We start from the raw sequence: 25,000 nt of genomic DNA on the forward strand, positions 1-25,000 counted from the left end.
TCGTTCCAAGAATGGGTTTTAAGGCAGCAGTTCTCGTTCTTGGAAATGCCGTTTCCCCCACCCTGCGCCCCCAATTCCACCCCTCTTTTAGGAATGTTTGAGGGAGCTGCTGCTGTATTCCTTCCACCTAATCCTAGGCTTCAGTACTCAGGAGCAGCTTGGTGCAGCTGAGATGGGCCTTCAAGCTCGGGAGGAAGAAAAAACGAATGAGAGAATGAGACGCAGGAACCGAGTGCAGTTTTCCGATGTCCTCGTTGTGGCAGGAGCTGCGGCTCCCGTATGGGACTGCACAGCCACACTGTGGCCTGTGGTTCTTCAATGCCACTGATCCATGGTCGTGCGCAACTAATGGAAGCCTACTACTACTAATCCTAGGCAACTGAGAGGATCAGAAGAGTTGACTGTTGTTGGGAAGGGGGCCTTAGTTTTCCCATCTGTAAAATGACTAGATGAAGTCCCTTTTGGCGTTGACATCAAGGCGACACGCATTTATTATGCGCCTACCATGTACTAGGCGCTGGGGATTCAAGGAGGAAAAGAAAAGCCCCTGTGCTCAAATAGCTTACGTACAATTACTGAATGCATATGATGACCAGGGCCTGAGAAAGTCTAGGAATTGGCAGTGTGCCGGGCACATAATAAGCGCTTAATAATGCTCGTGGACTGATCACCCGTATGGGGGGGCGGGGCTGATCTTTCCGCCTAGAGATGACTGAGAGTAGAAACTGTCATGGCGGCCCTACTGGGAAGATCAGGGCTGGGGCAGGCTGCTGAGTGGGCAATGTCCTGGACAGCCCAGCCAGCGCGCGGGCGGTGGGCGGTGGGCGGGCGATCGACCGTTAAACGGCCCCTCAGTAGCAGTTGGTGGAATGTTCAGGCTACTCAACACCGAAGTGTAACTGTATAAACAGTCGAGAGGGAGAGACTCGGAGTGTCCAATCAGAGATGCAGAAAAGTGACAGACATGGCTATCAGCCAATCCTGAAATAGTCCGGGGGGGGCTGTCTGAAAAAGCTTCTTACCCGCCCCATGCCCGTCAGTCAGCATGGAGCAATAGGAGGTACTTGGAGAGTTCTGCCCCCTAGGAAGACCACGCCTCCAGAGCTTTCTTTTTCCCGATTGGCCCCATCCCCCCCGCACACCTGAGACCGATGGGACTTGCCCCAAGTCCGCAGGTCTCTTCAGGCCACCCCCCCACCCCCCCACCCCCCCACCCCCCCACCCCCCGTCATGTGTCCATCTGCTCCGCCCCTACCACACACCCCTTCCCCACTCCCTTCATCACCAACCCCGCCCACCTCCGGCACGAGGAAATCTTGCTTTCCCGTAGTTTCGCGCCCCGCCTCTTTTCCCCCCTCCCTGTCTCGGCGCCTTACAGCGCGCTCCGGCATAAAGTATTCATTCAGGGTAAAGGGCGGCTAGGCAACAGAGGCTGCAGGCTAGAACTGGCTACGGAAGTGACGTTGGAGGGCTTCCGGGGGGGCGCCGGCGGGGAAGTCGGAGGCAGTGGCGGTTGAGCGAGTCAGAGAGCCAGTGGCCGCTGGCTACGACAGTTCCGGACTACGGCTCGCTGCTCTCCCCTCCTCTCCTGTTCTCAGCTCAGTTCAGCTCGTGTCTGTGCGGCCGGCGCGCCTGCCTTTCCTCTGCGGCCGTCCCCTCCCCGCGTTGTCGGAGCGGCGAAGCTGAGGAGCTGAGGAGAGCAGAGCCCGGCCGGCAGTCGGCCAGCTCAGGGAAGGGGCCCTAGAGAAGGAGCCGCTGCCGCCGCCGCCCCGGGAGCCTAGCGCAGGGAGCGAGCCGCCTCCCACTTCATTTCGTCTCCTCCCTCGCCGGACCGGCCCCACTCTCTCTTAGAGCAGCCCTGCCCAGCTCCATGAATGGAAATCGGCCCCGCAGGTGAGTGGGAGCCCCCTCCGGTGCGTCGCCCAGCTTCCCCGCCCGGCGCGCTCCGCGTGGAAGGTCTATGGGAACCCCCCACCCCATCGTGAGCTCTCCGCCCCTCCCGGGAATCTCCACGGGGTCCCCTGGGTGTGTGTCACGCTGCTAGCGGTGGGCGGCACCCATCTCTGTCACTTCTGGGTGAGGTGTGTGGGGAAGAGCCTCATGGGCCAGCTGTCCACCCCCCTCCCCCGTCCCCTTCTCCATCCCACCCGAGCAGCTGTGGAGTTGTCCAGAGGACGTGTGTGTGTGTGTGTGTGTGTGTGTGTGTCCAGAGCACGTCACCTTTAGGTGATGCTTTACCATTCATTACTTTGCCTTTTGAAGGGAAATGGTTTGTTGACTAGACAAGGCTGTGCCTGTGTGCGTGTCCCAGAGTTGCTTTTAGACGTCTGTGCCCACTTCACCAAGTTGTCAGGATTAACGAATGTATTGGGTAACTTTGAAAACGTGTATAAACTGCAATGGAAATACGTGGTGATACCTGTTGCTACTACGCGCCTCTTAGTCATCGCCGTTGTAAAGTGCTTTAATGTTAACGCTTTAAGCAAATCAACCCAGGTCATTGTGTGCGGGCCCTGGTAGCCTAGCAGAGACGGGGTCCCTTGGGAGCGCAGAGTAGAAAACGATATGTCAGACTGAATAAACTCATTGAGGGCAAGGACAATCTTTTTGCTTATAGTTGTATCCCCAACGGTTAGCAGAGTACCTGACACAGTAATCCGGAAAGGTCTTGATGTCCATAGAAACCGATCGGAAAAAAGGAGTGTCAGTGATGATTTGTTATCATTTCTGGAGATTTTGCTTTGAGGGGAAGTTGAAATCTAGGCAATATTTTATTTTATCCACTTCTATTAATTAAAAGGTCCTTTGGGTAGGACATTAAAATGTATGTCCAATTTGATTCATTTCTAAAATGGCCACGTTTGGCAAATCTGCCTTTAAACGTATAGTTTATTCAAACATTTAGAAATTAATTTGATGTATTATTTAGATAATTACCATAAATGGAGCTACAAATTGCTAAGCTTTGAACTTAGTCTTTGCTTGTTCTAGAAACAGGAAAAAACTTGAACAAGAAGAAACCAACATTATAGTAAAACCAAATTGCTACGTTTTTCTGGGCATGGTGTCCACCACAACATCCAGCAAATGCAGAAAAAATTCTTTTTTCAGAAAAGATTGTGAAGGGGAAAAAAAAAGCCCTTCTTCTCCAAATGTATTGACTACAATTTTGGCTTTTAAGATGCTACTTTCTTACCTTTACAACATCCTGTAAACAAAAGGGTTTTTTTACCTAGATTTGTGCAAGCTTTATCATCTTTTTTTATTATCATAAAAGTATTTTATTATTTTCTAGTTACATGTAGAGATAGTTTCCAACATTTGTTTTTGTAAGATTTCCAGTTCCAAACTTTTCTCCCTCCATTGGCCTCTCCCTAAGACAATAAGCAATCTGATACAGGTTATATATTTTACCATCTTTTTACAAGAATTGTAGCACTGGACTTGAAAATCAGGAGGGACTTGGGTTCTCCGATACTGAGACTATGAAAATTCAATGAGCCTTTTATTACGTTTGAAGTAATAGACCAAGTACTTGTGCTAGATACTGAGGATATTAAGAAAAAATTTCCTTTCCCTCAAGCATCTTGCCATAGTAGTTTAAGGTTTGCAAAGCCTTTCACACACATGATCTCATTTGATCTTCACAGCAATCTTAGGAAAGAGGTTCTATGATTGTCCTTATTGTACAAATGAAGAAACTGAAGCTCAAAATCAATAAATATTAAGCACCTACTATGGGGAGGGGATTATTCAAGAATAAGAAAATTTAAGGGATTATGCTGAAAAAATAGGGATAATATCTGTGGTACCTGCTCCTGTTGTTCTGAAATATAAATAAAATATTTAAAATACTTTGCAAATTTTAAAGCTCTACATAATGGCAGTTATACCTTGTATATAAAATTTTCTTATCACATTTAAAAATTTAGTTCAGTAACAATGTACAAGCATCTTACCTAGAATATTTTATGAAGTCATTCTAAAACAAATTTTTTCACTTATGCTTTAGATAAAATAAAATAAAGTGTTGGGTTGTTTTCTGAAATTTTCTCTGCACACCCCCTTCCCCTTGCCTACTTTGATTCTTTGTGGAGCAATGAGGGTTAAGTGATTTGCCCAGGATCACACAGCTAGTGTCCCATGTCTGAAGCTAGATTTGAACTTGGGTCCTCCTGAATCCAGGGCAGGTACTTTATCCACTGTGGCACCTAGCTGCCCTTCTTATTTTGATTCTTTATGTATATAAATTCATCCACTTTAATTTTTGTTTCCATGTAAAGTTATATGAAAGATCAGGTATAATCTGCCTTTTGAAACGAATTCTTCAAAATATTCTCCTGATGTAGCCTTTCTGCCCAGAAGTTGAGTTCAGTGCAAATTATACAGTGTTCTTGCCATTTGAATAATTTTACTGCTTTTATTTTATACTAATGCTGAAATACATCTTCATTTAAGTTAAAGGAGTAGTTAATTTGTACTTAGATTGGCCATATGCTTGAGCATTTTGAAACAGAAAATCACTTTATGTGTTTGATTATTGCTAGTACATAAATTTACTATAGCTGGGTAACTAAAAATAACTATAACATTGTTTTAAAATAATCATCTTTGGTTGTTATTAATAAAACAAAATCTTGTACTATGCCTTAAATTTTTATTTGTTTTTTGGTTGGGCAATGAGGGTTTTAAGTGACTTGCCCAAGGTCACACAGCTAGTAAGCGTCAAGTGTCTTAGGTCCGATTTGAACTCAGGTCCTCCCGACTCCAGGGACAGTGCTCTATCCACTGTGCCACCTAGCTGACATATGCCTTAAATTTTTGATGATGGGAAATATGACAACTCAGTAGCAGGCATTTTATATAATACAGTACTTTAAGGTGTGCTTAGATGAAAAAGGAATACTGAACCTCCAAAAGGTTTTCGAGATATGTAGTAGAGAATGGATTGTATTAGAATGTTTAGATGTTAAAATCCCAGATTTTCAGAGTTGGAAGCAGTACCCACAAGAGCATTTAGTCTAGTGGTGTCAAACTCAAATAGAAATGGGGCTACTACACTGTGCAAAAGAGGATCCCTGTGCCTGTATTGATTTAGAAAACCACATGTTAACATTATTTATGTTCTATCATATTTTTAAATTTTGCTAAATATTTCCCAATTATATTTTAATCTATTTGTGGCTGCACCTGGGAACGTTGTGGTCCTCCTGCAGGTCCAGTGTTTGAAGCCTCTAATCTGTGTCTGAAGTAGAATCCTAGCTACAACCTCTCTGACAAATGGTCACCTAGAGTGTGTATAGTAACCTAATTGGACACTTCCCTACTTGAGAAGTATTTGTTGAGCCCCAAAATAACATGCTAATGTTATTTTTCTGAATCTCTGAAATGCTCTGAAATAAGAATCTTAGGAGATAAAGTAATTGTTTTAATTAGTGGTTAGAAAACAAACTCCAGTTATAGAATTGTTTTGTATTATATGGCTCTGGAAAAAAAAAAACTAAGGGGGCAGCTAGGTGGCGAAGTGGATAAAGCACCTGTCCTGGATTCAGGAGGACCTGAGTTCAAATCCAGCCTCAGACACTTGACACTTACTAGCTGTGTGACTGGGCAAATCACTTAACCCTCATTGCCCCACAAATAAGCAAAAAAATTAAAAAAAAAACCTTTATAGTTGTATTTGAATTGTTTTGTGAATCACTTTCACAAACTTTAAGCCTCTTGTTTCAGATGAAATATTTTAACTAGTATTTAGGATTATTTTATGATCTTGACCTCCCTGTTTATCGCAATTAATTGATACAGTAAAGAAAAGTGAGTTTGACTTAAACTATGGTTTAAGGTACTAGATATGATTACTATAGTTTCAACTCAAACTTAAAAAAAAATTGATTCTCCTTTCTTCTTCACTCCCACCCCCAAATAGCAAGATAACCTTTTAAAAACAATGATATTGGGGCAGCTAGATGGCACAGTGGATAGAGCACCGGCCCGAGTACCTGAGTTCAAATCTGGCCTCAGACACTTAACACTTACTAGCTGTGTGACCCTGGGCAAGTCACTTAAGCCCAACTGCCTCACCAAAAAAAAATAAATAAAAATAAAAACAATGATATTAATTGTTTTTGACCATCACCAGTACATAGTGTATAAACAAAGCAAAACACCACAATGAGGAGTATGAAAGACATCACAAATTGTCTGCTAGAAAATATTGAATCTTGTTTACTAAGCAGGGAGACACAGTAGCCAATGGAAATGCCAATTTTAAGTATAAACTTCTCTATAAAGCATTTCAAGGATGACAAGAAATTATAAGCAGCAATGCCTTGCAAAACAGTGAAAAGAAGTTGAGTAGGAAAATGACTTCAGACTGCAAAGGTTGGCATTGTTGCTGGCTGAGTCAGGGCATTTGGAAAGAATTTGTATATGAAATAAATTGATCAGTAAATCAATGATCATTTATTAAGCACTTTCTATGTGCCAGGTACTGTGTGAAGCACTGATAATACAAATATAGAAGTGAAACGGTTCCTACTTTCTAATTGGTGAGACATCATGTATACTTATAGATAGATAATAGGTAGGAAAGAAGGGAGGGAGGAATTTAGGAAGAAAGGAAGGACTCTGAAGATTTTTGAGAGGGGGGGTGATGGTGACATGATCAGACCTATACTTTAGGAAACTAAGTATAGCAGCTATGTAAGAAGATGGATTGAAGCAGAAAGAATTGAGACAGGGAGACCAATTAAGAAGACTATTGCAGGGGGCAGCTAGATGGTGCAGTAGATAGAGCACCGGCCCTGGAGTCAGGAGTACCTGAGTTCAAATCTGGCCTCAGACACGACACTTACTAGCTGTGTGACCCTGGGCAAGTCACTTAACCCCAATTGCCTCACTTTAAAAAAAAAAGAAGAAGAAGAAGACTATTGCAGTAGTTCAGGTGAAAGATAAGGAGAGCCAGAACTAGTTATGGTAGGTATGAGTAGAGATAAGGGCATGTTTTTTACTGTCATCATTCATTCTCACTGAGCTTAGCTCCGCTGGCCCATCAACTTAAATGACTTTCTCAAACTTGGCCTCAAATCAATGTTGCTTATTTTTATCATTGAAGAAATGTAGGTTTCTTAAAAGAATGAATCTCAACCACAGGCTGCAGGCAAAGATAAAGACATATTTGCATGTAGTCTTGAAAAAGATAAGATTATATAGGTTAACCAAAGAATTTTGCCCACATGATTTGTATTTAAGTTTTTTAGAATCTTCATTTTATAAACAATACTATAGATGTAAGATTTCTGCCCCTAAACTAAGCATATTTTGGCATAGATTAGTTTAAATAATTGAAATACTCTTATAGTCTTCCATATAGCTTTTGGAAAGAGTTAATAATTCTCAAAAGAATTTGGGGATTTTAACATAAAAACAATAGTTTAGTAATTTTCATTCAACCTAAGTAAGCATGTTCTTTTTGCGGGGGGTGGGGGGTGGGGGAGAAGGTCTGGGCAGTGAGGATTAAGTGACTTGCCCAGGGTCACAAAACTAGTAAGTGCCACGTCTGAGGCTGGGTTTGAACTCAGGGCCTGTGCTTTTTTCACTGTGCCACCTAGCTGCCCCCCCAGTTTTTCTACTAATCAAACTTCTCATTGCATCTCAACTCTGATACAACCTGATTGTGTAATTTAAAATTCTAAATGTGGGTTCTAATCTGTTCCCCCAGTTTTGGGGGAAACGGACTAAAATCACTGATAAAACGAGTTTAGGTTTTTAAGGGTTTATTGAAAGACAGAAAGAGAAAGGTTGAGAACAGAATTCCTACAGCTTGGTAATCCTATTTTTCCTCAATTTTCCTGTGAAGTCCTCTGGAGTCTCTCTCCTCCACCATGGTGAAGTCAGGAACCCAGAGACAGAGCTCTCTGCTCAGGCTCTCCTTCCTCCTTCCTGTCCCCTCCCAGAAATGGGAGGTTCTTCAGGCTGGTTGGTTGACTGGGCTGGAAGTTCAAAGTTTTTTTAGATTCTGAGAACCATGCTTTCTTAAGTACTCTCAAGCACCAGCCAGATGTGCTTAGAATCTAGTCAACTAGTAATCCAGTCAAATCAACCAGTAATCCACTCGGTTGGGCTCCTGAGTATCTGCCAAATCTCATCTATCACATTCCATTATCTTGACGTGATGTAAATGTCATTCCAAGAGTCATAGCACTCACTTAGAAGCTGAACACAAACTTCATGTTGATCTTGGCTGCCTACATCATGAGGGACAGGCACCTCAGAAACTCCTGTCAGAGGAATCAAAGGCATGAAGAAGTGAAGCATCCTAATCTTTACAAAGTTGCTCAATCAATGAATACCATCGCTTAAGTGAAATTTGGGTAGTTTTCTTGCCTTCATCAAATAGAAAGAAATTTAATAATAAGAGTTAACATTTATATAGTGCTTACTATATGGCAGGCATTATTATGCTAAGTGCTTTACAAGCATTAGCTTATTTGATTTCCACAATAGCCTTGGGTGATAGGTAGTATTATTATCCCCATTTTACAGATGAGGAAACTGAGGCAAAGTTGCACACCTGGTAAAAGTATGGGGCAGGATTTGAACTCAGGTCTTCCTAATTCCAAGCCTGGTTCTTTATCCACTCTGCCACCTTCCTATTTGTTTGGCATTTAAAACTCTTTACAAACTGGCCTCTTTCCACGTTTTGTCTTCTTATATTCTACTTTCTTCCACACTCTGATCCAGCCATATTAAGCTGTTTGCTTGACACTACATCTTTCATCTTGTGTCTTTACGTTGGTTGTCTCAGATGCCTGCATTTGCCATCTCTTTATCTCCTCTTAGAATATCTGGCTTCCTTCAAGGCTTAACTCAAAGCCCCACTTCTGGAGAGGCCTTTCTGAGGTTTCACTTCCTCACCCCACTTCTCCCCCCAGGTCCTAGAGTCTTCCTCTACAAGGTTACCTTCCTTTTACCGTGTGTGTGTGTGTGTGTGTGTGTGTGTGTGTGTGTGTGTGTGTGTGTGTGTGTGTGTGTGTGTAATTATTCACATGTCACTTTCTGCTAGAATATAAGTTCCTTGAGGTTGGGGACTGGTTTTGCTTTCCTGGATAGCCTTAGTGCTTGCTTAGTACAATATTTCCATGTAGTAACTGTTAATCAATTAATTAATAAACACTAAAACATAATACAACTCTGAGTATAGAACACAGAATACATATTCTCATTTTATAATATTTTTGGTATGTTTATTTTTTTTTCATGAGGCAATTGGGGTTAAGTGACTTGCCCAGGGTCACACAGCCAGTAAGTGTTAAGTGTCTGAGGTCGGATTTGAACTCAGGGCGTCCTGAATCCAGGGCTGGTGCTCTATCCACTGCGCCACCTAGCTGCCCCAGTATGTTTATTTAAGAAGAAAAGGAGGGGGCGGCTAGGTGGCGCAGTGGATAGAGCACCAGCCCTGGATTCAGGACGCCCTGAGTTCAAATCCGACCTCAGACACTTAACACTTACTGGCTGTGTGACCCTGGGCAAGTCACTTAACCCCCATAGCCCTGCAAAAAACAAAAACAAAAAAACAAAGAAGAAAAGGATATTCATGTCTGTATTGGGGAAGTAATGGATTTCATATTTTTCTGATGCTAAATATAGCATACTTTATATTAATTGCCCAGTTTCAGTTTGTTGGTATTTGTGAGGTTTAACCAGTTATAAGATTTTAAACAATTGTGGAAGATTTAAATAACAAGGTGTTAAGTTAGTATCTGTACTTCCTGTTTGCTAATGATAGAATAACTTGAAGAAAATAATTTTCTTAAAATAGAACTCAAAGAAAAGTAAATGTTATGAAGAAATAACTGAAAATGAATGAAATAAATGAAAAGATCTTTAGATGATGGTACTTTTTAACAGGGGGTTGAGCATGTAGTCATTAATGTAGAATTGACTTCTATTTTCCAAAGGAAGTGATGAGTTATTCTGGCTGGGCCTCTCAGTCTAAGCAAAGGTCTGGGGCCTGTAAAAGGGAATTTTTCCTAGAAGGGTTCTTTCTGTTGGACACAGACCAGTTCTCTATGACATAGAAAAGCCTTAGTTTAGAGCAGAGTATCTGCTTAGACAAATCATTCTGAGCCTCTGAACCATAGCTAAGTGATATTTTATTTAATAATGAATTTATCTTGTCTCACCCTGTATCTTCTTAAAGGGTGGCTTAAACTAAATATTTCATTAATCTAGCCCCAAATACGTTGGTTTATAATACTGAAAACTGAGAACAAAAAAGTATTACTTGTTGGCAAGTAATTATATGCTTGGAGGAAGGGAGAACTGACACTTTTTGTTGGAGGGGAGTTAAAATAAAAGGATAATTTTATTTCAGATCGATATTATTTTCATACTTGTTTAGAAGATTAGAAAAAATTGCTGTGATGTCTTAGAATGCTCCCATGAAAAGCATTCCCAAACATTCCTACTTCTAATTCAGTTATCTAGGATACTCAATAGTATCCTTGGCTTTTAAACAAAGTAGACCCAAGAAAGCATAGGATGTAGTTCAAGCATAGTGTATCTGCAGTTAGGATACATAAACAGCCTTTTTGTGTTTGGATTTTTTTTTTTTGGTTAATTATCTGTGTGATATAACTTTCTTTGGGTATGAATGAGAGACAACAGACAGGAAAGGATTCAGCAGAAAACCTTTTCACATAACTCCACTCCTCCATCTTAAATATGGGCTTTTGTAGTTGGTTAAAAAAAATGTTCCTTAGCCTGGAATGCCAGTTTAATGGTCCATTATCTGGAGGGATTCATTGTTCATGTCAGCCAGTGTTTTAAAAACTTTTAATGTAAATTGGCTAATTCTTTGAAAGTCAGACAATACAGAACATTTTTTGTGTTTTATTTAATGAGAAAAATCTTTGGACTGTGCCCTTGGTTATGTGGTAAGCATGCTACATGGTAATTTAAAAAAAATTATTGATGCCGGGGAAGCTAGGTGGCTCGGTGGATAAAGCACCGGCCCTAGAGTCAGGAGGACCTGAGTTCAAATCCAGATCACTTACTAGTTGTGTGACCCTGGGCAAGTCACTTAACCCTCATTGCCCTGCAAAAAAAAAAAAGGAAAAAAAAAGAAATTTTAATTTATTGATGCCTTTTGTCTTTATCTTTACATCAATCCTTTCAGGAAAAAGGATACCCCCAAAAAAAAATTGTGCAAAAATGCCTTATAATAAACGACAGCATCATCTCTCCCTAGACTAATGTGATAGCCTGCTCAATGGTCTTCCAAGCCCAGCTCTCTCTTCTCTTAGCTTCTAGCTTAGCTTCTTAGTCTTCTGTATCAGAAGTGTCAAACGTGTAGGTGGCTTGCAGTACTCCCCAGTGCAGCCTGAATGGGATAAAAATGTAATTGGGAAATAGCGAAATAAAAATACAGGAGAACATAAATAACATTACATTTTAAAACTAAGTTAATATGTGGCCTCCAGGATCCTTAAGCAGGTAATAGTGGCCCCCTTTTCTAGTTTAACTCCACCATTGTACACAACTGTCAAATATTCCTAATGCACGGGTCTGACTGTGCCACTTAGATTCCCTATTACCTCTAGGATTGGATACAAACTTTCTTTCTTTTTTTAAATTTTTATTTTGCAGGGCAATTAGGGTTAAGTGACTTGCCCAGGGTCATACAGCCAGTAAGTGTTAAGTCTCTGAGGCTGGATTTGAACTCAGGTCCTCCTGAATCCAGGGCCAGTGCTTTATCTACTTTGCCACCTAGCTGCCCCAAAACTTTCATTTTTGTTATTAAAACTCTTTAGGGTATGAGTCCAGCCTACTTTTCCAGTTTTAGACATACATTCCCATTTATGTTCTGTGGTCCAGCCAAACTTGCCTACTTGTTCCTTACATAACATTCTATTTTCCATCTCCATGTGTTTGAACAGGTTGTCCCCTCTGCCTGGAATTTATTCCCTCCTCACCTTGGTTGCTCAGTAAGTCTCTTCGAAGCTACATGAGACCTTTCCTGATGTCATCTCCGCCATGCCCCCATTACTTTGTGTGTATTTTGTATATTCTTATATATGTGTATGATAGCTTCATCCAATAAAATGTAAGCACCTTGAGGTCAGGGACCGTTAAATTTTTGTCTTTGTATCTCTTAACACCTGACCTACCTGGGTCATAGTAGGTACTTGATGAAGGCTTATAGATTGATTGACATAACATTTTTCCCTAGTATTTCTCAGTCTTGAGGAGAGTGGTTTGTTGCATTATTTGTTTTTTCAGACTTTCATTGGTTTTTGAAGTACTCTGAATTTACTTTCCTTCCATTCCATCTGCTCCACCAGATTCCTCTCCTCTTCCTTTGTCCCCATTTATTTTAACATATTTTTACTTATTTTCAGTCTCTGTCTACTGGCTCATACTGCTTACAAACATGCCCTTTTCTCCTCAATCCTAAAAACCAAAACCAAAACCCCCTCACTGTTTCTTCCATTCCCAATAACTACTGTCCTACATCTCTTCTGCCTTCACTTTCTCTCCTCTCTTTTCTTAACCCCTTACAAATCTGGGTTCCAACCTTAATCATTCTACCAAAACTGCTCTCTCCAAAGTTACTATTGCTCTCTTAGCTGCCAAATCCAGTGGCCTTTTCTCTGTTCTCCTTCTCCTTGACTTCTCTGCAGGTCTTTGATTGTATTGATAACTCTCCTCAGTACTCTCTTCTTTCTAGGTTTTTAGGATACTATTCTCTCCTGGTTCTCTTCCTACTGACTGTTAGTCTTCTTTGCTGAATTCTTATATGGGCCCTCAGGGTCCTTTCCTGGGCTCTCTCTCTTTTTTCTTTTCTTCTTCTATGCTACTCCTCTTGGTGATCTCATCAGCTCCTACAGATTTAATTGGCATCTTTATGGTGATGATTTTTAAATTTACCTATCCTGCCCCAACCTCTCTGCTGATCTCCAATTTCGAATCTTCACCTACCTTTCAGACATCTTCAATTTTTTTCCCCCAGGGCAGTGAAGGTTAAGTGACTTGCCCAAGGTCACACACCTAGCAGGTGTCAAGTATCTGAGGCGAGATTACCTTTCAGACATCTCCCCCCCCCCCCCAAAAGAGGGTTAAGTGACTTGCCCAGGGTCATACAGCTAGTAAGTATCAAGTGTCTGAGGTTGGATTTGAACTCAGGTCCTTCTGAATCCAGGGTTGATGCTTTATCCACTCCACCACCTAGCTGCCCCCGCCTTTCAAACATCTTGAACAAAATGTCCAATAGACATCTTTAACTCAATGTGTCTAAAACCAAGTTAATTATCTTTTCCTCTTAATCTGCTCCCCCATACCTTATTATTGTAGAGAGCAACTTCATTCTCCCAGTCCCTCAAAAGCTTGCAAACTAGGGAGTCATCCTGGACTCCTCACTTTCTCTTACCCAACCCAAGCTGTTGCCAAGCAAGGCATGTCAATTTCACTTTTTCAACATCACTTGAACATGTCCCCTTCTCTCTTATATGGCTGCTACTCTGGAGAAGGTCCCCTAGGTCCACTATTGTAATAGCCTGCCTCAAGTCTCTCCTCTCTACATTGCATCCTCCATTCAGCTACTAAAATGTGATTTCCTAAAGCGCAGGTTCAGCTATGTGTCTCTCACACACACACACACACACACACACACACACACACACACACACACACACACACACACACACACACACACCTCTCCCCCAATAAACTTCCAGTGGCTCCCAGTTACCTCCAGGATCAAATACAAAATGCTCTGCTTGGCATTCAAAACCTTCATAACATATCCCCTTTCTACCTTTCCACTTTACTTCCTACCTCCTTACTTTACTTCCCGACATGTTTATTTCTTCCATTCTGCGACACTGGCCTCCTGACTGTTCCACAAACAAGGTACTCCATCTCTCATCTCCAGGCATTTTCTCTGGCTCTCCTCCATGCCTGAAATGCTCTCTCTCTTCCATGTTACTTACCTCCCTGGCTTCCTTTAAGTCCCAACTTAAAATTTCCCTTTTTCCTGAAAATCTTTTCCAATCACTCTTAATTCTAGTACCTCACCTATCTTAATTCCTATTCATCCTGCATGTAGCTTCCTTTGTATATAGTTGGTTGCATGTTGTTTCCCTAATTTGATTGTAAGCTCCTTGAGTACAGGTACTGTCTTTTACTTCTTTTTGTATTCCTAAAACTTAGCACATAATAGGTGCTTAATAAATGTTGCTTAATTGATTTAATGGTCTTTTCATTTATGTTGTAGTCACTGTGTATTCTTTTAATTTTGCTTGTTTCACTCTGCATCTTCCAACATTTCTTTTCATTCCTTATTTGCCATTTCTTATTGCACAATAATATTCCAGTGCATTTCTGACCAGTAGTGGTGTGTTTTTTTTCCCCTTAGGTTTTTGGGTTGGTTTGTTTTTTAAGCATTTCTCTAATTGGAGAGCACCCACTTTATTTCCAGTTCTTTGCTAACACAAGAGAGGTGCTATGAAGATTTTGGTATTTATTGGACCTTTGCTTTTGTCTTTGACTTTCTTAGAGTGTATGCTCAGTACTGCATTTGGTGTCACTTTTCTTGAATCATTCCAAATTGATATCCAGAATGATTGAACTACTTCACAGTAGTCTATATTCAGTCAAATGTATTGGGATGGTACACTTGAAGTTTTAAGTTTGCCTAAAGTCTGAGAAAAGTTCATTCAAACAAAATAGGTGCTAGGAAAGAGAGAGAACTTAGATAAGATAGATAGGATTCTGGTTCCTATGGAGCTTATGGTCTAATAGCTCCATAATAATAAGACAAAACATAAATGAGTGAGATGCATAATATTCTAGTTAATAAATGCACAGTATTAAGCTAGATTCTGGAGATACAATGACAAAACATTCCCTGTTCTCTAGGAGATAAAATATGTAAGGGCTGTTAGTGGAAGTCTGCAGAAGAGGCGGTGTTTGACTTGAGCCTTTTTGGATGTTTAGGAATAAAACAGGCAGAGGAAAGGAGATGGTAAAATGCAGGGAGGTTAGGGGTCAAGTTTGACAGTTTAAAAGAGAGGACTATGAGAATACATAAAAGGTAGTGTTAAGAAATTGTGGAGGGTCTTGAATGTTAGGCAAAGGAAATTAAAAAAAAATTTTCCCCAATTACACATATAAGCAATTTTTGTTTTTTGTTTTTTGTTTTTGTAGGGCAATGAGGGTTAAGTGACTTGCCCAAGGTCACACAGCTAGTGTCAAGTGTCTGAGGCTGGATTTGAACTCAGGTCCTCCTGAATCCAAGGCCAGTGCTTTATCCACTGCGCCACCTAGCTGCCCCCTCATATAAGCAATTTTTAACATTTGTTTGGGGGTTTTTTGAATTCCAAATTTTATCCTTCCCTTCCTCTTGTCCCCCACCCCAAGAGGACAAGCAATTTGATATGGGTTATACATGTGCAATCATGAATATTTCCATATTAGTCATCTTGTGAAAAGACCCCCCCCCCCCCCAATAAAAAAAACACAAAAAAATAAAACGAAAAATAGTGCGTTTTGATCTGCATTTGGACTCCATCAGTTCTTTCTCTGGAGGTGGTTAACATTTTTCATCTTGACTCCTTCAGAATTCTCTTCGATCATTGTGTTGGTGAGAATAGCTACGTCATTCACAGTTGATCATTGCACAATATTTCTGTTACTGTATATAATGTTCTCCTGGTTCTTAGGCAAAGGCTTTTGAACCTGGTAGCTAGTAGTGGATCTCAGAAGGTGTTTTTTTCTTTGTTTTTTTCAATCAGAAGATTTTTTCAGCAGTGACAAATTTAACAGTTTAAGTAAATTACAAGGACATTTTTTGAAAGGCTACAGAATGACAAAGTGTGGTTTTGTATTTTTGTTTTTTTGCCTTCCTACTGCTAGAAACTCGGTGTTTTGTAGTGTTGTCTTGTGTTTTTAAGAAACCTGCTTTCTTCCAAATTTGAACTTGTTTGCCATAAAGTATAATAAGTATGCTCTCCATAAAGATAATGGCATTGCACTGATCCTTGGCTTGACACCAAAAATTTGAAAAGGTCCTCTTTAAACCTCTTGACATATGAGGTCTACTTGTGTGATTTCACCTGTGGAAGGGAGGAAAAGGAGAATCTTTTTTCCCCCCAGATTTTCTGCTGTTGGCCAGACTTTTTTTGGGGGGGGGGTTGAGGTAATTGGGGTTAAGTGACTTGCCCAGGGTCACACAGCTAGTAAGTGTCCACTACACCACTTAGCTGCCCCATGTTTGCCAGACTTAAGTGAATATTTGAAGGCTTAATTGTAGCATATGATCTTCAGCTTAGATACCTTCCACAAAGTGGAAGCTAAAGTGGGTATTATGGATAAATGCAGTGTGTTATGACAACTTAAAGTCTTTTAATGCTTTTAAAATCTGAATTAATGGAAATAACTTTGATTTGATGTAGCCTCCATATTGATGCCTCTAGGTTTGTATTTGTGCAGTGGAAATAGTGCTGGATCTAGTCTAAGAACCTAAAAAATTTTTCTTTTCCTCTTAATACCTACCTATGATTTGGACAAATAACTTAACCTTTCTGGGAGGTAAAATGATGGCATTAGGCTAGATGACTTATAAACCCTTTTCTAGCTTAAAATGTATAATTCTGTGATTCCACTGATCTCTGGTAGACTTAAGGCAAAGACAGTGACCACTAGTGATCTCAGACTTTAGGACAGAACGGGCAGGGTAAAAGTAAAGTTGCCAATCAAAATCTATGCCATAACAAGTTATTATATATTTCTAGCATTACATTTGAGATTTGTTAGATCTATTAATAAACCAAATTTTTGAACAGTGATTAATTCACACTTATCACTATGACCATTTGCTTTAGTCCACTTCCAAAGGAATTTGTTTAATATTTTTTTGCTTTTGCACAGTTTTTGAATATTTAAATTTAGATACTTAGGAAATGACAAACTACTCAACAACAAAAGTCTTGAAAAGGCTCTGTGGTAAAGTAGAAAGAGGGCTAAATTTAGTTAAGAGGATTTGGGGGACAGCTAGGTGGCGCAGTGGATAGAGCACTGGCCCTGGAGTCAGGAGGACCTGAGTTCAAATCCGGCCTCAGACACTTAACACTTACTAGCTGTGTGACCCTGGGCAAGTCACTTAACCCCAATTACCTCACCCCCCCCCCAAAAAATGGGGGGGGGCAGCTAGTTGGCACAGTGGACAGAGCACCGGCCCTGGATTCAGGAAATTGGGAAGACCCAGTTTTTAATATTGCCTCTGTCAGTTACTAGCAGTGTGACCCCATTGGATAAGGCACTTAATCTCTCCAAGCCTTATTTACTCATCTGTAAAATGGGGATATTTCCTATAGTATCTACTTTATAGCTGGAAGGACCTTCAGAAGTTATTTTCCCTAATCTTCTCACTTGCATTTAACATATGGCAAAACTGAAGCCACAAGAAGTGAAATGATTGGAGACAAATGGAATTCTGTAAAGTAGTTTGAGCATCAATTTAAAAAAAACCTTAATGTAGCAGTAGTAGTGTGTACATAGGATTGGAGGAATGAGTACATGAAGATGGAGCCTAACTAGATACCAGTTCAGAGACTGTTGTGATGTTCCCATAATTAGGTGGTGTAAGTCATTATTTAAGAGTGGTGGTATCTAGTCCTTGACAAAAAAGCTAGTTTATTTCTTGGTTTTCTGTAGCATACACCTGTAGTATTGTCACAGAATGCTCATTTTTAGAATTGAAAAAAAGATTACCTTTCTACAAGTTTATTTAAACTTCAACAAAGATGGTTCTTCCCCTCCTGCATTATTTCACTAATTATTCTAAATTTCTTTTAGGAAGTTCTAAGAATATAATTGGTCATTTGCTTGCAGTATGGTTTTTCTTTACTCATTGTTTCTCTTATTTTCCATTAAGTGGATGCACTTTAGTGTATGTATTCTTTAACTATCTTTTATGCCTTATACTCTACTATTTATGTCCTATACTCTACTTATTTAATCAAAGCATTTTTTTCATTACAAAGTATAACTTTACTTTTCATTGTATTTTGGCACATTGTGTTTCTTTAAAGACTTGAGGAAGATTAAATGAAAAATTTTCACAATAAGGAAATATTAACTTTCAGGTTACACACACACACACACACACGCACGCACACACATACACACATATATATTTTTTTTAGTGAGGCAATTGGGGTTAAGTGACTTGCCCAGGGTCACACAGCTAGTAAGTGTTAAGTGTCTGAGGCCAGATTTGAACTCAGGTACTCCTGACTCCAGGGCCGGTACTCTATCCACTGCACTACCTAGCTGCCCCTCAGGTTACTAATATTTTAACACATATTTTACTAAGATTTTAGATTACTAAATGATTACTTTCAGCTGCTAATATAAATCCCATAGGGTGCTATATCTGTGCTGTAGATAAATGCTAGATAGACATAAGTCGTTCAATAGAGCCATGATCTTATCCATGTTGCACAAGTCACTTAACCTCTATTTACCTCATTTTCCTCTCCTGAAAAATGGGGATAGTTAACAGCACCTACTTAGAAAGGGTTGTTGTGAGGCTCAAAGGAGGTAATAATTGTACAGCACTTAGCACAATGCCTTGCACATAGTAAGCACTATAGAAATGTTAGCTATTTTTTATTATCCTCATCGTTGCAGTGATGATGATGGTGGTGGTGATGTCATCCATATGGTCTACACCTTCTTTTCCATGAAGTTCTTGTCCACAACCTCATATAACTCTTCTATAGAGAAGCTACTTGTCAATATGGAGGCCTTTCTTCTAGATCTTCATATTTGCACTGTGCATGTGTTATCTCTTCCCTCCTTTTTTGATCATGTCTTCTTTTCGTCAATTCTTACAAGTAAGTTATCATTGGTCATCTTCTATAGCCTATACATTATATCCACCATGCATCTCTCCTTTGTTCTGTAAGTCACTTGCAATTTTGGTGTTTTAAACATTTTTTTATTTGGCATCCTATGACTCAGTCATGTAACATCGCCAGGGGAAAAGGAATTCTAGAATTAGAAAAAATGTGGAACACGAGATATGACAGATAAAAGATATAGGGGAGGTTATCTAAATTCTAAGGCAGACAACTATTGAAAGAAGCAGGTAGAAAGAATTGAAGGACAATTGCTTTGGTATGTGACAACCAGTTCCAGTACTCTGTTGTCCTTCAATTTCATAAGCAGCATATTATAATGCAGAGAAATTTTCCACCTCCAAACATAATTGTAGAGTATCTCTAATATAGAATTTTCTCATTCTACACCTATAATCTCCCTTAGTGAAGGGAGGGGAATGTATTTTATCACTTGTTCTCTGTGTCTGGTATAGATCATTGCAAATAATCTGTTGCCAGTTGCCTTTTAGGACTTTCATATATGTTATTTATAGTCATTATTCTTTTTTTAAAAATTTCTTAAAACTTAAATACAAAATGAGAAGAGAAAAAAAGTTGCCATGTACACAGCAGAACATTAGGAGAGGATTCAATAAAAAACAATAAATATCCATATTTAAAAACCCTACATAGTAAATATACACTTTTCATATCTTCTCAGCTTTTCTTTGCAGTTGATTTTCTTTTATTCTCTGCTGTGTACTTTTTACTTTATTTCCTCCTCCCTCCTCCCACCCTAAAGAAGGCTGCAATTAAGCATATACATATATATACACACACATACGTAGATATCTATACACATGCACATATACATATATGTAAGACTGTACTCTGCTTATTTCCACTCATCATCTGTTTCTCTGAGGTTGGCTAGCACTTTCCTTCACAAGTCCAAGTCTTTCCGTGCCTTTCCAAATCAACCAGGTCATCATCTCCTTCACCAAAGCAATATTCCAACTCACTTACATCCTATCTGAGAGATTGCCCGTGAAAGTTCCCCCCAACCCAAGTTTCTGCATTCCTTATATTCTTGGCTTACGTAGGTTTGGGGTTTTTTATACAAGAAAAATTAATTTAAAATAATCAAAGTAGGGGGCAGCTAGGTGGCGCAGTGGATAAAGCACCGGCCCTGGATTCAGGTGGACCTGAGTTCAAATCCGACCCCAGACACTTGACACTAACTAACTGTGTGACCCTGGGCAAGTCACTTAACCCCCATTGCCCCACAAAACAAAAACAATAAAATAATCAAAGTTATCCATTTTACACTTCAGTACTCTCACCTAATATTAAGGTCTGATAATGCTGAAACTATTTCCTTTACATCTTTTTTCCTGGTTTCTTTGAAGTTCTTGATATTTTGTTCTTCCAAATAACTTTGTTATTTTTTCTAAATCAGTAAAATATTTTTAAAAATGATTTATTTGGGATGACATTGAGTCCATAGATTAGTTAGGTAAAATTGTCATTTAAAAATTATATTGGCTTTTACCTACCCGTGAATAATTAATATTACTTCATTTATTTGGATCTTATTCTACTGGCTACCTTGCCCCCATATTCCCTACCCTACCCACCTCTCTAAGAGCTCCTTCCTTAACCCTCTCCCTGCTCTCTATCCCCTTTTAGCCCATTCCTGATGTTAGGTTCCATCACTACCTGCCCTTCCCCCTACTCGCTTCTTCTGTAACAGTTTTTCCTTTTGTGCCTCATTTGTTTGAGATAATTACTCCTTTTTATTTCTCCCTACAATTTTATTTTTTGAATCACCTCATCATACTCAAACTACTCAAATAATAATGACAATCACAAAAATACTGCTAATGTTTTCACATTTAAGAAGTAAACACTTTGTCCTTATTGAGTCCCTTATAATTAATTGGTTTTTAATGTTTATATTTCTCCTGGATGCTATATGTTGAATTTTCCCTTAAGTTCTGGGTTTTTGTTGTTGTTGTTGTTGTTTTTAATCACAAAAGCCCCAAAGTCTTTCAATTCATTGGATGTCCATTTAAAAAAATTAATGATTATACTTAACTATGCTGGGTAAATTACCCTTGGTCATAATCTCTGATGTTTTTCTAAGACCTACAGCCATTCAACATAATGGCTGCTAAGTCTTATGTAATCCTTATTGTAGTTTCATGATATTTAAATTTTTTTTCTTGTTGCTTCCAATATCTTCTCCTCAACATGGGAGCTTTGAAACTTGGCTATTATATTTCTGTGGGGTTTTCTCCTGGGATCTTTCAGGGGGTGATCAGTGGATTTTTTTCTATTTCTGCTTTGCCTTCTTGTTCTAGAACTTCAGGGCAATTTTCCTTAATAATTTCTTGTAATGTTATATCGAGATTCTTTTTGTTAATTGTAATTTTCAGGTAGTCTGATTATTATTTTGTTTCTTCTCAATCTGTTCTCCAGATCAGTTGTTTTTCTGATGAGATGTTTTACTTTCTCTTCTATTTTTTTTTTTCATTCTTTTGGTTTTGTTTTATGATTTCTTGTTGTCTTGGAAAATCATTATCTTACCCTTGCTGAATTCTAATTTTTGTTGTTGTTGTTTTTAAATTATGCTTCAATCTGTATTCAGACATCATCAGTTCTTTCTCTGGAGATGGATTGCATTTTTCATAAGCCCTTCAGAGTTGTCTTGGATCATTGTATTGCTGAAAATAGCTAAGTCATTCACAGCTGATCATCTTACAATATTGCTGTTACTTTGTATCCAGTACATTTCACTTTGCATTAGCTCATGTAAGTCTTTCCAGGTTTTTCTGATAGCCTCCTGCTCATCATTTCTTATAGCACAGTAGCGTTCCATCATAACCTCATCCCACAGTTTGTTCAGCCATTCCCCAATTGATGGGCATCTCTTCAATTTTGTGAATTCTGGTTTTCAAGAAATTATTTTCTTCCTTAAATTTTTGGTTCTCTGTTTCAAGTTTGTTGACTTTCTTTTCATGATTTTCTTGGATTGCTCTTGTTGTTTTTCTAATTTTTCCCCAGTCTCTCTCATTTGGTTTTTAAAGTCCTTTTAAATTTCTTCCAAGAAGTCTTTTTGTGTTTGGGACCATTTGACTTTTCTCTTTGAAAAAAGAATGGCTTGGGGCAGCTAGGTGGTGCAGTGGCTAGAGCACCACCCCTGGAGTCAGGAGGACCTGAGTTCATCTGTCCTCAGACACTTGATACTTAATGGCTGTGTGATCCTGTGCCAGTCACTTAATCCCAATTGCCAGAGGCTGGGGCTGGGGGGGGGGGGGGGGGGGAGTCGAAGAGAAGAGAAGAAGTCTTTTTTTTTTTTTTTTTTAGCACTGTCATCTTCCTCTGAATATGAACCCAGATCTCTACAGCCATAGTCACTACCTGTGGTTGGGCTCTTTCTCCTTTGCTTGCTCATTTTTATTCATTCATTTATTTTGTTTTGTTTTGGTTTTGGTGAGGCAATGGGTTAAGTGACTTGCCCAGGGCCACACAGCTAGTAAGTGTCAAGTGTCTGAGGCAGGATTTGAACTCAGGTCCTCTTGAATCCATGGCCAGTGCTCTCTATCCACAGCACCACCTAGCTGCCCCTATTTATTTTGTTTTTAGCAGTTTTTTCTGAGATCTGTCTCAGGGCCCAACTTTGGGCTCTCCTTTTCACCCCTAAGCCACAGGCCCCTAGCCGCACTGTCCTGCAAATGCTCTCTTGGCTGCAAACTATCCTCTTTGCCCTGGAACTGAAACCAGGGACTCTACTCTCTTTGCAGGTGCCCACAGCCCACATGGTCTCCACCTCTTGCTCCTCAGTCACTGCCCAGGGCGCATCTGGTCAGCACAACTGTGCTTGGCGTTCCTCAGCAGTGGAGAAAGTCTTTCAATCTACTCAACCAGCAGTTCCCTACACTGTGAGATGAAAGTTTCTAAGGCCGAGGCTGCCTCTCTCTACGCAGCTGCCTCCAGGGCATGTTGTTTGTTGATTCTGCTGAATCAGCCTGTAGGTGTTTGCACTTCACTCTGGCCAAACCTCTGCCCCTGGAGTTCTCATCTTTCCTGGGGTCTTCTCAGATTTATTTCTGCTGCTCTGTGGCAATGTTCTGGTTGGGGTTTTTGTTTGTTTGTTTGTTTGTTTTTGTGTGGAGGGAATTTGGAGAACCATGAATTTTCTGCCCAACTCCTGCCATCTTCCCCTATTGTCATTCTTATGACACACCTATCTTTTATCTCTGCACCTTTGCACTGACTGTTACTTCTGTTTAAAAATACACTTCCAAAATCCCTTCACCTCTTAGAATCTCTTGTTTTATTCAGAGCTCAGTCAACACCTAGATGAAGCATTTCTTGAACCCCTTGGCTGCTGGTGTCCTCCCTTCCAAAATTAAGAATCTTTTATTTATTTTGTATATTTTTAGATACTTTGTTTAAGATTTTTTTAAAATAGCAATTATTTCTTTTCTCTCTCACCTTCCCCTCCTTAAAAAAATTAAAAAGAGAAATAAAACTTGTAAGAAATATGCATAGTGAAACGTAACAAATTCCCACATTGGCCATGTAAAAATATATGTCTCATTCTGAATCTTGAATCTATCACCTTTCTGTCAGTAGGTAGGTAGCATTCTTCATCAGTCTTTTTGGAATCATGGTTGCTCGTTGCATTGATCAAAGTTCTTAAGTCTTTCAGCATTATTACATTGTGGTTGTTGCATATATTCTGATTGTGCTAATTTAACTCTGCATAAATTCATACAAATCTTCCCTTGTTTCTCTGAAATCATCCCCTTTCATCATCATCATCATCATTTTTTCCGGGGCAATGGGGGTTAAGTGACTTGCCCAGGGTCACACAGCTAATAAGTGTCAAGTGTCTGAGGCTGGACTTGAACTCAGGTCCTCCTGAATCCAGGGCTGGTGCTTTATCTACTGAGCCACCTAGCTGCCCTCCCCTTTCATCATTTCTTGTGGTTTAGTGTGATGTTCTGTTTCATTTGTTCAGCCATTTCATAATTGATGGGCATTCCTTAATTTCCCTTTTTTTTTTTTTTGCTACTACAAAAAGGGCTGCTATGAATATTTTTGTATATCTAGATCCTTTTCCTCTTTGATTGCTTTGGGCTATAAGCCTAGTAGTGTCAAAGGACATGCACAGTTTAGTAACTTTTAAGGCATAATTTAAAATTGTTTTTGAGAATTGTTGAACCAATTCCTGGCTCTACTAAGTGTGCATTAATGTGCCTGTTTTCCCATAACTTCTATAACATTTGCTATTTTCTTTATTGTTAGCTTTATCAGTCTGAGGGATAAGGGGTAGAACCTTAGTTTATTTTAATTTCTTTAATTTTTAGTGTTTTGGAGCATTTTTTCATATGGCTAATGATAGCTTAGATTTCTTCCTTTGAAAACTGTTCATATTACTTGACTATCATTTGTGGGGAATGGGTCTTATTCCTATTAATTTGAATTAGTTCATTGTATATTTTGGAAATGAGAGGAAACCTTTTTTTTTTTTTTGAGATATTTTATTTTTTCCGTTACATGTAAAGATAGTTCTCAACTTTTGTTTATACAAGCTTTACAATTTCAGATTTTTCTCCCTCCCTCCCCTCCCTCCCCCCTCCCCTAGACAGCAGGTAATCTGATATAGGTTATATCTATATATCTCTATACATATACATATATATATACACACACACATATATATATACACATAATAACATTAATCCTATTTCTGCATTAATCCTGTTACAAGAGAAAGAATCAGAGCAGTGATGCAAAACCTCAAAATAGAAAAAAAAACCAACAGCACCCAAAACAAAAGAAATAATATGGTTCAATCAGCATCTATACTCCACAGTTCTTTCTTTCTTTTTTCTTTCTTGGATTTGGAGATCCTCTTCTATCATGAGTTCCCTGGAACTCTTCTGTGCCATTGCATTGGTGAGAAGAATATAGTCCATCACAGTAGGTCAACACTCAATGTTGATGATACTGTGTACAATGTTCTTCTGGTTCTGCTCATCTCACTCATCATCAGCTCACGTAAGACCCTCCAGGTTTCTCTGAACTCTTCCTGCTCATCATTT

At 39.5% G+C, this 25,000-nt stretch overlaps 1 protein-coding gene across 1 annotated transcript in view; it reads left to right on the forward strand.

The window, feature by feature from the left end:
• Nucleotides 1-1,508: 1,508 nt before the first annotated feature.
• The window catches only part of LOC122751134 (protein argonaute-3), a 110,461-nt gene continuing 86,969 nt past the window's right edge, over nt 1,509-25,000 (forward strand). Inside the window, exon 1 of the mRNA XM_043998073.1 lies at nt 1,509-1,893. Coding sequence (XP_043854008.1) covers nt 1,875-1,893 — 19 coding nt within the window. The 5' untranslated portion in view covers nt 1,509-1,874. The remainder of the gene's footprint in view (nt 1,894-25,000) is intronic.

The sequence above is a fragment of the Dromiciops gliroides genome, chromosome 3, assembly GCF_019393635.1.
Source record: "Dromiciops gliroides isolate mDroGli1 chromosome 3, mDroGli1.pri, whole genome shotgun sequence".
In the NCBI taxonomy this organism is placed as follows: Eukaryota; Metazoa; Chordata; class Mammalia; order Microbiotheria; family Microbiotheriidae; genus Dromiciops; species Dromiciops gliroides.